Raw genomic sequence first — 12,494 nt, forward strand, 5'->3', positions numbered from 1 at the left:
TTGTGGAGCTACGCGAGCAACACCTTTACGTTTGCTGGTCAGGCCTTCTGTTCTTAATCACTCCGACCCCTGCCGAATGTATGTGCACAGGAGACCTAATTTGAATTCTGGAGGGTAAAGCCGGGACGTCTAGTATGTATCCTCGCACTTATTATCCGCACGTTCACCACATCAGACTCTGATCGGCCCACTCAGTATTATAACTTGCTCTTAACCTGGAGAGCCTCAACCGGCCATCCACCAGACGGTGCTTACACAGCCCTCACACCTAACTGAAACCTTGGGCTCTATACTCATCCTCAATGAAGTGGCGGAGGAAACGCGCACTTAAGAGTCTATCTCACCATTGTCGGTCCCGATAATCAAACAAGTTCGATAGGTACCCTTCTATTTAGGCAATATTATTAGATTGCCGTTCAACATTTTGCTGCTGTTTTTAGGTAGGGGCTCATATAAAGGCCTGAGTGGGTGGGCCACTTGTTGCATATATAATCTGCCATTGGGATAACGCTTTAGCTGTAACAATTATGTTATTTTGCTTGAACATTGTCTTTTTCATGTTCAGTTCCGCCAAAAATGCGTCGATGGTTTCGCAGCAACATGAGCGTGCTATTTGCAGAAATCACAACACTGCTTGAAGGCTCGCTGAATAAATGAGAGATGTAATTTCGAGGTAGCAGTTACTATGGTTGCTTAACGACAAAGAAGTTTACCAATTTTATTGATTATGTGAAATATCGAGTATTCGCTTTGATTGTGAGTCACGTGCGCAATAAGGTAATGTAATAATCGTAGTAGTAATATTTATTTGAGCATATCTCACGGGCCCCGTAAGAGGCATAGGATGAGAGGAATATACAATACAGTTCAATTAATTGTAAAGGAAGATTTCCACAGTGCACAATTACAGGGTAGTAGAATAAAATAACAAGTAGAAAAGAGGTTAACATATAACTATATGTGCAGAAACATTATTTACGCACGACAGAGGAAGTATTGCGTAGGAGTAATATATACGAAGTACAGGCACAATAAACGTTATAACAGCCACCATGCAATTACGTCATTGTAAAAAAAAACTAAGAAATGTATGACAGTGGTATGAAGAGACAGACACCATCAGTTTGAAAAGCGCCCTTACAATAGCTTATCAAAAAGAATTGTGACTATTAAAAAATCAAGGATACTAAGCCAAGTGTGTGGAAAAATGTTTGTTCAATTGAAGACAAAAAGTGTCATGGTCTCTAAGTGAAGCATTGTTGTCTGGTAAGCTGCTTCAGAGACGAATAGTGCAAGGTAGTGGGGGAAAATTGAATAATTGCGTCGCACCATATAGGAGGGCGTAACTGAGAGTGTTGTGCAATCTTCGCGATGTATAGACTTGATGATTCAAACAGGGTAGGGATAAGTCGTCAGAATGAATGACTTTATAGAACAATGACAGCAATGCAATATTACGGCGGGTACTTAACGACGGTAATGATGGTTTACTTTTTATTTGCGCGATACTAGACAGGTTATTATAGTTGTGAGCAATGGAACGCCTTTCCCTATTATGAATGATTTCTAATGCTTCGATAAGGTATTTCTGATGTGGTGACCAAATCGGAGACGCATACTCAAGCTGCGGTGGCACAAAAGTTAGATACGCAAGTTTTCGCAAGGGGGAGGGTACACTGCGCATGTTGTGACGCAAGAATCCTACTGATTTGGATGCACTGGCACATACGCAAGTTATGTGCCCTGACCATGATAGATTAGATGTAAGGTGCACGCCTAGATACTTATAGGTCGCGGTCGGCGATATGACATTACTGTTGATGGGATAAGAAAACCGTGAATTAACAGGTTTGCGGGTGAAAGCCAGAATTTTTTTCTTCGACACGTTTAGTGTCATGAGCTATGTGTTACACCACTGGTTTACTATTTCTAGGTCTCGTTGAAGCGTGATATCATCATCAATGTTGGTTATTGGGTGGTAAATTATGCAGCCATCGGCAAATATTTGTATGCGAGAGATGATGTTGTTAGGCAGATCATTTAAATAGATTAAAAACAACAGAGGTCCAAGGACGCTACCCTGCAGCACACCAGAAGCAACGATAAATTTAGAGGAATCGACTTCATCAACAAAAGTAAATTGCTCTCGATTAGAATAAAAGTTACGTAGCCATGATCATGTAGAGGAGTCACATTTTAGAGCTGAAAGTTTTGATATGAGGCGGCAATGTGCAACGCGATCAAACGCTTTCGAAAAGTCAAGGAATAAGCAGTCTGTTTGTAAGAAGTGATTCATGTTAAGGTGGATATCTGTTGTAAATTAGAGTAATTGTGTCTCGCTAGAAAGTCCCTTTCTGAAACCGTGTTGATTCGAGAAAAAGAAGTTGTTCGACTCTAGATGTTTGTAAACATGCGAAGCAATGACGTGTTCCAGCAATTTGCAGCAAATGCAGGTAAGTGAGATGGGCCTGTAATTTTCACATTCATTTTTACTTCCACTTTTGTAGATAGGCACTAACTTTGCTATTTTCAAGTCTGAAAGAAGGACACCGGACGATAAGGACTGCCCGAAGATGTGAAACAGGACGACGCTTGATATAGATATGGTGTTTTTAGTACCTTAGAATTTATTCCATGAATTCCACCCGATGAATATATATTCAGATTTTCATTTTTGAAGGAATGCCCTCGATCGTAATGTCTATTGGTGCCATGAAAGTATAATCGAAATCATGTGCAAGTGGTACCGCTGAGCTATCCTCACTTGTGAATACGGACGTGAAAAATGAATTGAAAGTCGCAGAACACACACTCTCAGAAAGGGCAACTGCGTTGTCATTGTGCAAGACGATTTGTAAACTTCCTTGATTTAGACTCAATGTTTTCCAAAACTTTGTTGAATTGTTCTTGAGTAATTGTGGAAGATCATTTGAAAAGTATTTATCCTTTGCTGCGAGTACGGCGGAGCACTATGATTTAAGGTAGGCCTTGTAATCAGTCCTTGCTGATGGTGTTCCTACAAGTTTGGCGTGCTTATACATCCGCTTCTTTCTATTTTTCATACGGCTAAGGGTTTTAGTGAACCAAGCATTAGATGTACAGTGACTGATCTCAATGTGAGGAGTGTATATATCTATTATTGTGGACATTTTTTGCCTAAACATCAGCCAATTTTCTTCAACTGACCTACTGCGAAACGATGGCAGCATTTCATGCTCCCAAAAGCTATCTAGTCTACTATTTATTGAGACGTACTTATCGTTATTGTAATTACGAATGAGTTTCGACAACATATCAGTAACGGGAGGCGCTATATTTAAAATGACTTGAAGCAAACTACGATCGCTGAAACCATCTACATTTTCTATGTGTACTAATGTTTCAGGATGACTTGTAATGTGGGGTTTTACGCCTCAAATCCTCTATATGATTGTGAAAGACGCTATAGGAGGGGGTTGCTCAAATCTTACTGTTAGGAGCTCTTTACTTTGCGTGTCTACACACAGTATACGGTTCTTAAGGACTTTGCCTGCATCAAAAAGCAGAAACCGCTGCCGGGCTTGAACCTGCGACTTTCGGCTAAATAACCAAGCACCATAGCCTTTGAAAAAATATCAATTTTTTGTCAGTTTCGGTAGGAAAGAACAACAATCACCTACTTTCTTATTGATCCGCCGACCCAGAGAGCCTCGTATTACGCAGGATGATCATTCAAAGTAACTAAATGAATTCGAGATGACTGGCCCATGACTTTGTTTCTGCAGGCTGCAGTAGTATTACTGGGTTAACTAGCTTCTCATACTGCAAAAAGTTCTCTCAATTATCTGCTTGCAACTCCAGCACAGTGATAGCATTATAGTATAGAGCTGAAAAATATTGATACTGAAGACATAATCGACTATAAAGAGAATGAAATATATTCTCGTAGTAACTGACAACTATTGAATTGAATTGAATTAAATAGAATTGAGTTTTATTGACATAAAACTAGTGTAGAGTATACAACAGTGTAAAAATGCATCTGAATCCTTAGCCAAAGGAAATTAGGGATTCATTCAAAAGAGTAGGAGGAGGAGGTAAGTTTATTTACAGAAAGGCAGAGCAGTCGGCCTGAGCGATAGCTTGCTCTAGCCAGCTACTCTACAGTGGGGGAAAGGAAAGGGGAAAAGAAAGATTAATGGATGACGATGGTGAGATAGAGAGGTAAGTATGTAGTGTTCTTTCTAGCTGAGACACATTTTATAGCCGCCCACATAGTTCAGGGGCCGAATTCAAAAAGCTTTCTCTTTGGCTACGCATTTTCTTAGCCAAAAGTTCTCTTATCTGGAGGGATTACTATAGCGCGGGTATGAATTTAACTTATTCGGCACTTAAGAGGGCAAGGAGGACACACGATAGCTGATGAAACGACAAGGAAAGAAAGAAGTGTGTGCCGATAATATCAAGGTAGCACGCAAAGCGTCTAGTATCGAGAGTATACGATGACAGCCAATGATTTGCTGCATCTAAGTTTCAGTTCCGCGAGCGTCTGCTACAGCGCTTACGGGATGCCGCGTACGTTGTAATAGGCGTTTTGGCGGGCTGTGCAAAGCCAAGCACTCGCCTTTCATCAACGACTGTAGCTAAAAACGAAATTGCTCGATGGCCTTAAGTCATCGAGCAATCCATGCACTATCTCGCCAAGTACAAGTAAACAACACTCCAGGTGTACCACATAAATGAAACCACACATAAATCGATGCATGCAATGTTTGAAATGTGCCTCGAATGTCTTCCCCTATTTAACGCGACCAGTTACCTTACATTTCATTGAAGCTGCGCTGCTACTTAACTAATTCGGTGCAATCTAGCATGGTATAGTGGTGAACGTAAGGGTGTTTTGTACCTATAGTCAAAGGTAGCCTTTGTTACAATATTCTTATTACAAGACACATGAGCGACTTTGGTGCCTGCAGACGAATTGTGCGGAAATAGATAACAGCAGTAATCAAATGAAATTGTGAGCGCAATTTTGCTGGTTCCATGCACCGCAGCATTTTTATAAAGCCGGAATGCGAGAATGTGCATACGCTTACGCTTAGGTATATGTCTACGTAAAATGAGGGAGACTCGTCGGGAGGTGTCTCAGTGCTAATGCTTTTCACAAAACACGGTGCAAATATTTCGCCCAGCGTTGTTTGAGTGTGCAAAGCAAGGGACGTGTATACGAGTCGTGAGGTCGAGAGACGTTATCACACGTGCGAAAAGGATGAAAAGAGAAAGAGACTCTCGTTTCGGCTTCGCGAAAGCTTGAAATTGATAGATAATAAAGACAATTTTCTGGCCCAGCAGACGTCAGGGAAAGTCTCCGCAAAACAGGGTCAGATGCTCGGAGAGCATAAAAAAGTGGAGTACGCGTTATATGAGAGTGACAGCCACTCAGAAAGCGAGATGAAGTGTGACTGTCCTTAGGTGTGAGAATCAATGCTAATTAAGAGAGTTGAGTTAATGAGCCAAAACTTTCCTAAATAACGATAATGAAAGCAAACCGAGCATTCATCTAGTGAAAGTGACACTAGTGACAGTGAACTCATAATAGTTGATTAGCGTTGTCACAGGCCGATATATATTTTTATTTTCTTATCTATATTTGGAAAACTATGAGAAGGTAGCGTACGTTAGAGCCGGCTATCCCAACGTCATGACAGTAATGTACAAGAATAAATAGCGCACGGTCATACAATCACACGTGGCGGTTTCTATCTTCTAGTAACCTTGGGAAAACGCATTCTAACTATTTTTTCTATTTTTGACAAAGTTTCACGGGACGTTTTTGCATTTGGCTTCATTCGAAGGAATGACGATATATGAGCAATAAGGCGAACGCAAGCACTGCTGCAGTGGACGAGCGGTTACAGCGCTCAACTACAATCTAGGAGGTACTTGGTTCGATTCGCAGAATCACTGAGCACTTTTTTTTTCAAGAGGTTGCCCGGCCTGACAATATGCGTGGTGGCGGGTACTAATTTTTTGAGGAGTAGGCTTTCGCACTTGCTTCTTTCACTCCCCTTTTGACTCAAAAGCGCTGTACTGTGCTCCTTCAAAAATTAAACAATTCAGGGTTCATAATTTTCTCCTCCATCCTCTCTTATCGCAAAAGTGTCCAGTGCTGAAATACCAATATCATACCTGGTATATTACTTTTCACGTGTTTGGATACTCGACCAGCAATCAGTCTTCACGGTGTTTTGAAGAAAATCTACACATGCAGTGAGCTAACTGCTTGCAGCCAAGTTGACTGCCTTTGTAGGGACACGCTTTCGTGCTAATTTGGTGGGCATCATCACATGCAGCCAGACCAAAGAGCACGGACAGATAGAGCTGACGCAAACAGAGTGATTAGTTTGTGTCTTTTCTCCCACTATTTGTCATGCTGCATGCTTCAGTGTAATGTCGCTGTCAATGGTTAAAATGAACTATAGCAGATAATCGAGTTCTGCTGAGAGGGTCCCCTGTTGTCCAGATTGGAACAGAACAATGGCAATTTGATTTGTGTGATAAAGAGATACCCTGCTTTTGGCTACTCGAATAAATTTCTAAACTGAAGTTTATTTTTTATTAACAACAGTTCCAGTGCAGATGAAAGGTGCATGGACAAAAATTCATGCACCTTTCATCTGCACTGGAATTGTAATTGCGAACCGGTATCACAGTATGCATAAATATCACACACATATACAACCACGGGTGATAGCTTGCTTATTCTGATTAAAATTGAAAGGTTGAGATTGACATATTCAACCAACGCAATGTGTACGAGATATGCCATGTAGAGTAGCTATGCTCGAAACTAATCTTCGCAGGTTCGTTCCATTTTACCCAATTTCTTGCCCATGACTGTAGGTTGGTAAATGAAACTTCTTCGAACACACATATTCTGTGTAAGGTTACATTTATTTTTATGCAGTACAAAACAAATTGAAATGTATAATGGCTCAAAAGAGAAATAACTAGAAACAAATTCAGCCAAATCATTACCAAGCTTACTCACCAATGATAAACGGATTCTCATTTAAAAAATACATACATACACACATACATACATACATACATACATACATACATACATACATACATACATACATACATACATACATACATACATACATACATACATACATACATACATACATACATACATACATACATACATACACTCAGGTGTAAATATTAAAATGAATGGCTATAAAACAACAATTCTAATACACTCAATTTGAATATACTACAGAAAGTAACTTACGAGAGATATCCACCGGCACTGTTATGTCTGAACACGGTGTTTCTCGAATTATCTCGCAAAAGCTTGATGCATAGTTTTCTGCTGCTGCCCAGTGACAAGCAGTTTTTATAAAAAACACAAGAATAAAGCCCTTGACAATGTCATGCTAAAGAAAAGGGCTGTGCATCAATATTTTGTACATGTCTGCAATATCACTCTGTTTATTTACATAGCTTGGCTCATTCACAACCCACTAACAAAGCATGTTAGGACACTTGGGCTGAAAGTTGACACAGCACGAGTAAATTCTAGACAAAACATGAATAATACAATTATAAGCTACTAAGCTCCTTGGTGCAGTGTTTATATTGACAGCTATAGGTGCCATTTCGTTTCCCCAAAACACTTCTCAAAAGTGAAATCAACTTTATTTAGCTAAAAGTTTCTATTCTGGCGCGTCGTGGTGGCTCAACGGTGGAAGTGACTCTTTCAGCCAAGAAAACAAAGACCAATTATTTTTCCAGTTCGTGAATTCACCCCATGCTAACATTGAGGCAGCTGGTAAGAGTGCTTTTGGAGAGAAGAAACCACCACATTCCCACCTGTTGTGGCCTTGGGTAGCTACTTCACTTGGACAAAAATGATGAAAAACACTCCTCAAGAAGACTTCAAAGTTTGCACATCAACACAGTTCCCATACAGCTGTCTATTAGTCTGCTTGAAAAATATTGTGTTTACTGGTGGGCAAAGACTGTACACTATGTGAGGTGATGCTCCAGTGCACTGCATGTACGTCTTGCTGCTGGCCTCAACTGCGATGTTGCTCAGCACATATGTGTAAAATAACAACTAATAATATGCCACTGCAAAGTAGTTATGTGTCATTTGCATGAAACAGGGACCACAATAAAAGAACATAACAACATTTGCCTTCACAAAGTTCAAAAAATGTAAATAAATTTCCACAGAGTTTTCACAGTTCATCTGAGGATAGTAATATTGATTGTAATTACATTCTTACTTCCACTAACAAACTATTTTAAGATGCCAGATTCAATATTAGAGTATACCAGCACTTTTGTAGGGCTAAACAATTGTACAGGCACCTAGAAAAAGACAAGTGAATGCATGGTATAGCTACATATAAAAATAAGTACTTTTATTTCTAGTCTGAGTAGAGCTGCATAGATGATAAGTCACTTGCATTACATTATGAACAAACCTATCCGAGCAAAGTATACATTTAAAAAGTTACACTTACACAGTAGATAAGTAGACTGTTGAAGGACGGACAAACAGTGGGATAATACCCAAGCACTAAAATCTTCTGTTAAGATATACTAGGAGTAGTGATGATCTACTTCCTTCCAAATAAAATAATCCACATAGATTCACTTCCCAGAGCTTATACACTCATGGCATCATTAGTGCTATACAAATGAGTGTACACTGAAGGATTACATCGACTAAGTACATGATTACTGCATCCATGGCTTTACTTCTTGTACTACAAAAATGCAGACACAGTTACCATTGGCGACCATGGATGCTGTGATTTCTGGCATGTAAATGTAGAGGCACGCAGGCACTTAACACACATGTCAAAAACTTCAGCTCAAAAATATTTGCCCACTAACACTACAGCAGCTTTTAAATTAGTGTCATAGTTTGGTATCTTCCATGCAAAATTTAAATAATTTTGAATGCAAGCAAATGAACTGCGGAATAATGCACTGCTAAGAAGTTACGCAGCAGCTGCTCCTGACATCACAATGTGCTCTTTCTGCTGTTGTAAACTTTGAGCAGGAGAACAGTCACTGGCAGTCCCTTTATACTTGTTGGTCTTCTGTGCTCTGTTCTTGATACACTGTACATGACCGTGGAGCACCAAACCCCTTGTTACTGCTGGAACTTAGAAAAATACAGATCATTGTTACAACCATGCTACATGCAAGAGTGTATAGTTGTCAATTATGTGCTCATATTTACAGATATTGTATTTTCAGAAGCCAATGACAAGCCTCAACACACACACACACAAACAGTGAAGACTGAAAATATATTTAATATGATACAAGAGCAAAACTACAGTGTTATAGATGAAGGCATGAAACTTCTGCCAGACATATAAAAAGCCAATAAAGTTTCTTCTATTTTGACTTTACACTAGGTGCGAGAAACAGACCACAAATAATTTCACTAATAAATACAAGTTAGACTGCATTCCAACGCAACAGCCAATGTTCCTAACTTTAAGGCTGTCTAACATAGCCAGCTCACCGTACTGCGTATAGGAGCAAATGGGCAGTCTAGAAGACACAAAGAACTTGTGGATTATGAGTGTGTTTGTTGCTGACATCTATTATTATAAATGAAGAAAACCTTTCAAAAATGCACTTCATCAGGGGAAATAATCATACGCAACAAACACAACGGGCTCCTACAGGTGCCACCAACACTCACCATTATTGTTGATACCAGTGTCTTGCCGGATGGATATGCTGCGTCCTGCACAGAACACCAAAGGAGTGCTCCATGACCTGGATTGCATGTGTGCTAGCTGCATCGCTTTGCTGGTGAAATAGGCTAGCCACAGACAGAGAAATGAGAAGCCATGGCTTTGAAACACACTGAACGTCACCTTTAGAGATCAACAATGCATACTTAGGTCAGGTACAATTTGTAGAAAAATATATATCACTATGCAATCGTGGTGAACATGTTCGGCTGAAACATAAGCAACAGCACTGAGAGATAAAAAGCTACATTAGGTAAAAGATGCAGTTACTGGCCCTATGTCATCTGAAGCTTCTTCAATAGGTCTTTCTCCTTACAAGTTGTGAACAGCCAGGCAATTTTCACCCACTTGCTATTTCCTTCCAGAGCAGTTGATCCACAGAGGGAGTCACAAGCTCGAGAGCTCAATAAGGAATCAAAGTATTTGTGCTCGTATCAAAGCACAAGCTTTTGAGCCTCACATTATTGGAGTTTCATTCATAAGCTGCAGGCTTTCAGCTTTCAACATTCTCAATTATCTTGCAATTTAGTTCTATAAATGTTGAATAAGAATTATGTGTAAGAATATTACAGGTATCCACTGAAAGCAACCATGCTTGGGTTTTCAATTTGTGCACAGTAAGTGGTGTTCACGTAATCGTATGTATTAAAGAAAAACTAACCTTGCAGCCAGCCGTTAGGCAGTTTTGTGCGCTCGAAGCTCCCAAGCAGATCGCAGTCCTTCCAGATGAGGCTGCCATGCATGCTTCCACGCCCCATCCGCTGAATGATAACAGTCCCAGCAGTGACATAGGCTTGCATAGTTAGGGAGAACGCGTCCTTCCTATTTTTGTACAGGTGCTCCAAGTAATGATGAGGATTGATGTGCCAGAATGTTCAACCGATGAATCACAGGACCTTAACAAACCAATCTCTGCGATCTGTGAAGAGCCAAAAACGAGATATTTAAAAACAATCATTAAATCACTCACTTCTAATACTTATTTGAGGAAGCTATCACTTCGTTAATGTGACCAAAATCTGCTATAATTACTTTGAAATAAACTGAAGCCTCATGTAAAATTTACGTACCGCAATATATATGTCCTACTGAAGTATAGTACTAGCACAATGGTAATCGTCTATAGAACTAATTTTCCAAAATAACATAAATTTTTTAGGTGCAACCTGTCTTCTGAAAAATAAATTCACATTAACTTTGCAACTATCAAACGTGGTCAATCGACAGGCCCAACCTCATAATCAAACAAGAGCTCACTTGTATCAAATTACAAAAAACTTTTTACGTATTTGCTCCATAATATATGTATGTATATAGCAGTAGTAGTATATTTTTCATGCTTCAACTTACCATAGAGAAACATTACATCTGATGGGCTTAAAAACTTGCACACGTTATAGAACTGCGTGAATTATAGTACTGGTGAAATTTAGTTCTGCAAGGTGAACTCACCGATGGCAGCATTTAGTAGCCGTCGGTGTCATGAGGAACCAAGTACGGCCAACAGGCAAAGGGCATCTGCAGACTGGAAGCTGCCAATGACAGCAATGAAGGGCTGGCCAGGCGTGCACGTCCATTGATAAAGTGTAAAAACTGGCCATGACCGGCTGTTGTCAAGGCTCTAGTGCCGTGAAAAACGATGGCCAGACGAACTCGGAAACCTGTAGTTAGGCGATATTGGCCTACAACTTCATCCAAAGGAAGGCACCGGTGAAATCTTTGCTTTTTCTGGGGGCCGAAGGGAAGCTTGACGTTCACGGGCTCTCGCTGCCACATAGAACTCTCAAGTTGTTACCGAAGAACAGTCTAGGCGCGCTTCCAAAGTAACACGATCCACAACAGAATGTAGCATCTCGCAGTTTTGGTTGATCACATCACAGCGCTAGGGCTATGGTTATCACAAAAAGGAGAAGTGACGACTTAATAAACAAAAGCGCCAAGCTGCCCCACCACAACTTCGCCGGGCAAAACAGTTATCAACGCTGTCTTTCAATTTTCGGTCACACGAGCACAGCTTGTTCACAAGTCTTGGAACGTCAACACAGCACCACTGTTCACAACGAACATCGTTTCACTCCCGAACAGTACATTGCTCTCAAGTAAATAGAAGCGTACGGGCTAACTAGTGGTGAAGCAAGAACCGAGCGCGTAGTTCATACGTTTCCGTACGTACTTGGGGTCACTCAAGTGACGTGTCAAAACGCTGTCAATCCGAAATGTCGCACAGCACCCAACTGAGAGACTGGAAAGTCAAGCGAACGAACTGTTACCGGCACACAAACACACATTGCAGGCTTCTCGAGTGCTAGTTGCCGTCGATACATCGACGCCGATCTCCGCTTGATAACCACACCGACGCACAGGCTTCGCTGCGCTTCACCGTACACCATTGCACTGCCACAGCTTTCCGCACTGCTCACACGCGCTGAAAGAGCTGCTGTAATCACAACACATCCGGTCAAACGCTGAAGTAACTTGTGCGAGAAGCATTTGCTGAAAGTCGCACCGACCGATATGCTGTTTACGACGCCATGTTGTTTTCGACAACTGCACCGCACGTAAGAGAGCTCTTAGAAAATACTTGCACTATTTTCACGGCGTGAAAAAAATTTCTCTTATGTGCGAGGGGGGTGATATGACGAACAGGACAGGCGTGCCAGATGAAAGAAGTGTCTTGGCAACGTCACGGAGTGAGCTGATGTAGAGGGTATTGCTTCA

The 12,494-nt window shown here is 40.7% G+C and overlaps 1 protein-coding gene across 1 annotated transcript; it reads right to left on the minus strand.

Annotated features, from left to right (window-relative positions):
* Positions 1-8,385: 8,385 nt before the first annotated feature.
* LOC142796455 (uncharacterized) lies at positions 8,386-12,290 on the minus strand. The gene is made up of 4 exons (XM_075887140.1): positions 11,229-12,290; positions 10,438-10,695; positions 9,722-9,766; positions 8,386-9,169 (listed from the first exon to the last, which is right to left on the minus strand). The coding sequence occupies exons 2-4, from the start codon at positions 10,574-10,576 to the stop codon at positions 9,003-9,005; spliced, it is 351 nt and encodes a 116-aa protein (XP_075743255.1). The 5' UTR covers positions 10,577-10,695; positions 11,229-12,290; the 3' UTR covers positions 8,386-9,002.
* Between the last annotated feature and the right edge of the window lie 204 nt (positions 12,291-12,494).

This window comes from Rhipicephalus microplus, chromosome 2, assembly GCF_043290135.1.
Source record: "Rhipicephalus microplus isolate Deutch F79 chromosome 2, USDA_Rmic, whole genome shotgun sequence".
Lineage (NCBI taxonomy): Eukaryota > Metazoa > Arthropoda > Arachnida > Ixodida > Ixodidae > Rhipicephalus > Rhipicephalus microplus.

Excerpts from the sequence above, each read along its gene's own strand:
- LOC142796455 (XM_075887140.1), bottom strand. The coding sequence starts at position 10,576 with ATGCAAGCCTATGTCACTGCTGGGACTGTTATCATTCAGCGGATGGGG. Across the intron at positions 9,767-10,437 it reads GCCTAACGGCTGGCTGCAAG|GACGCAGCATATCCATCCGG; the intron begins GTTAGTTTTTCT and ends TGTTCTGTGCAG. Across the intron at positions 9,170-9,721 it reads CACTGGTATCAACAATAATG|TTCCAGCAGTAACAAGGGGT; the intron begins GTGAGTGTTGGT and ends TATTTTTCTAAG.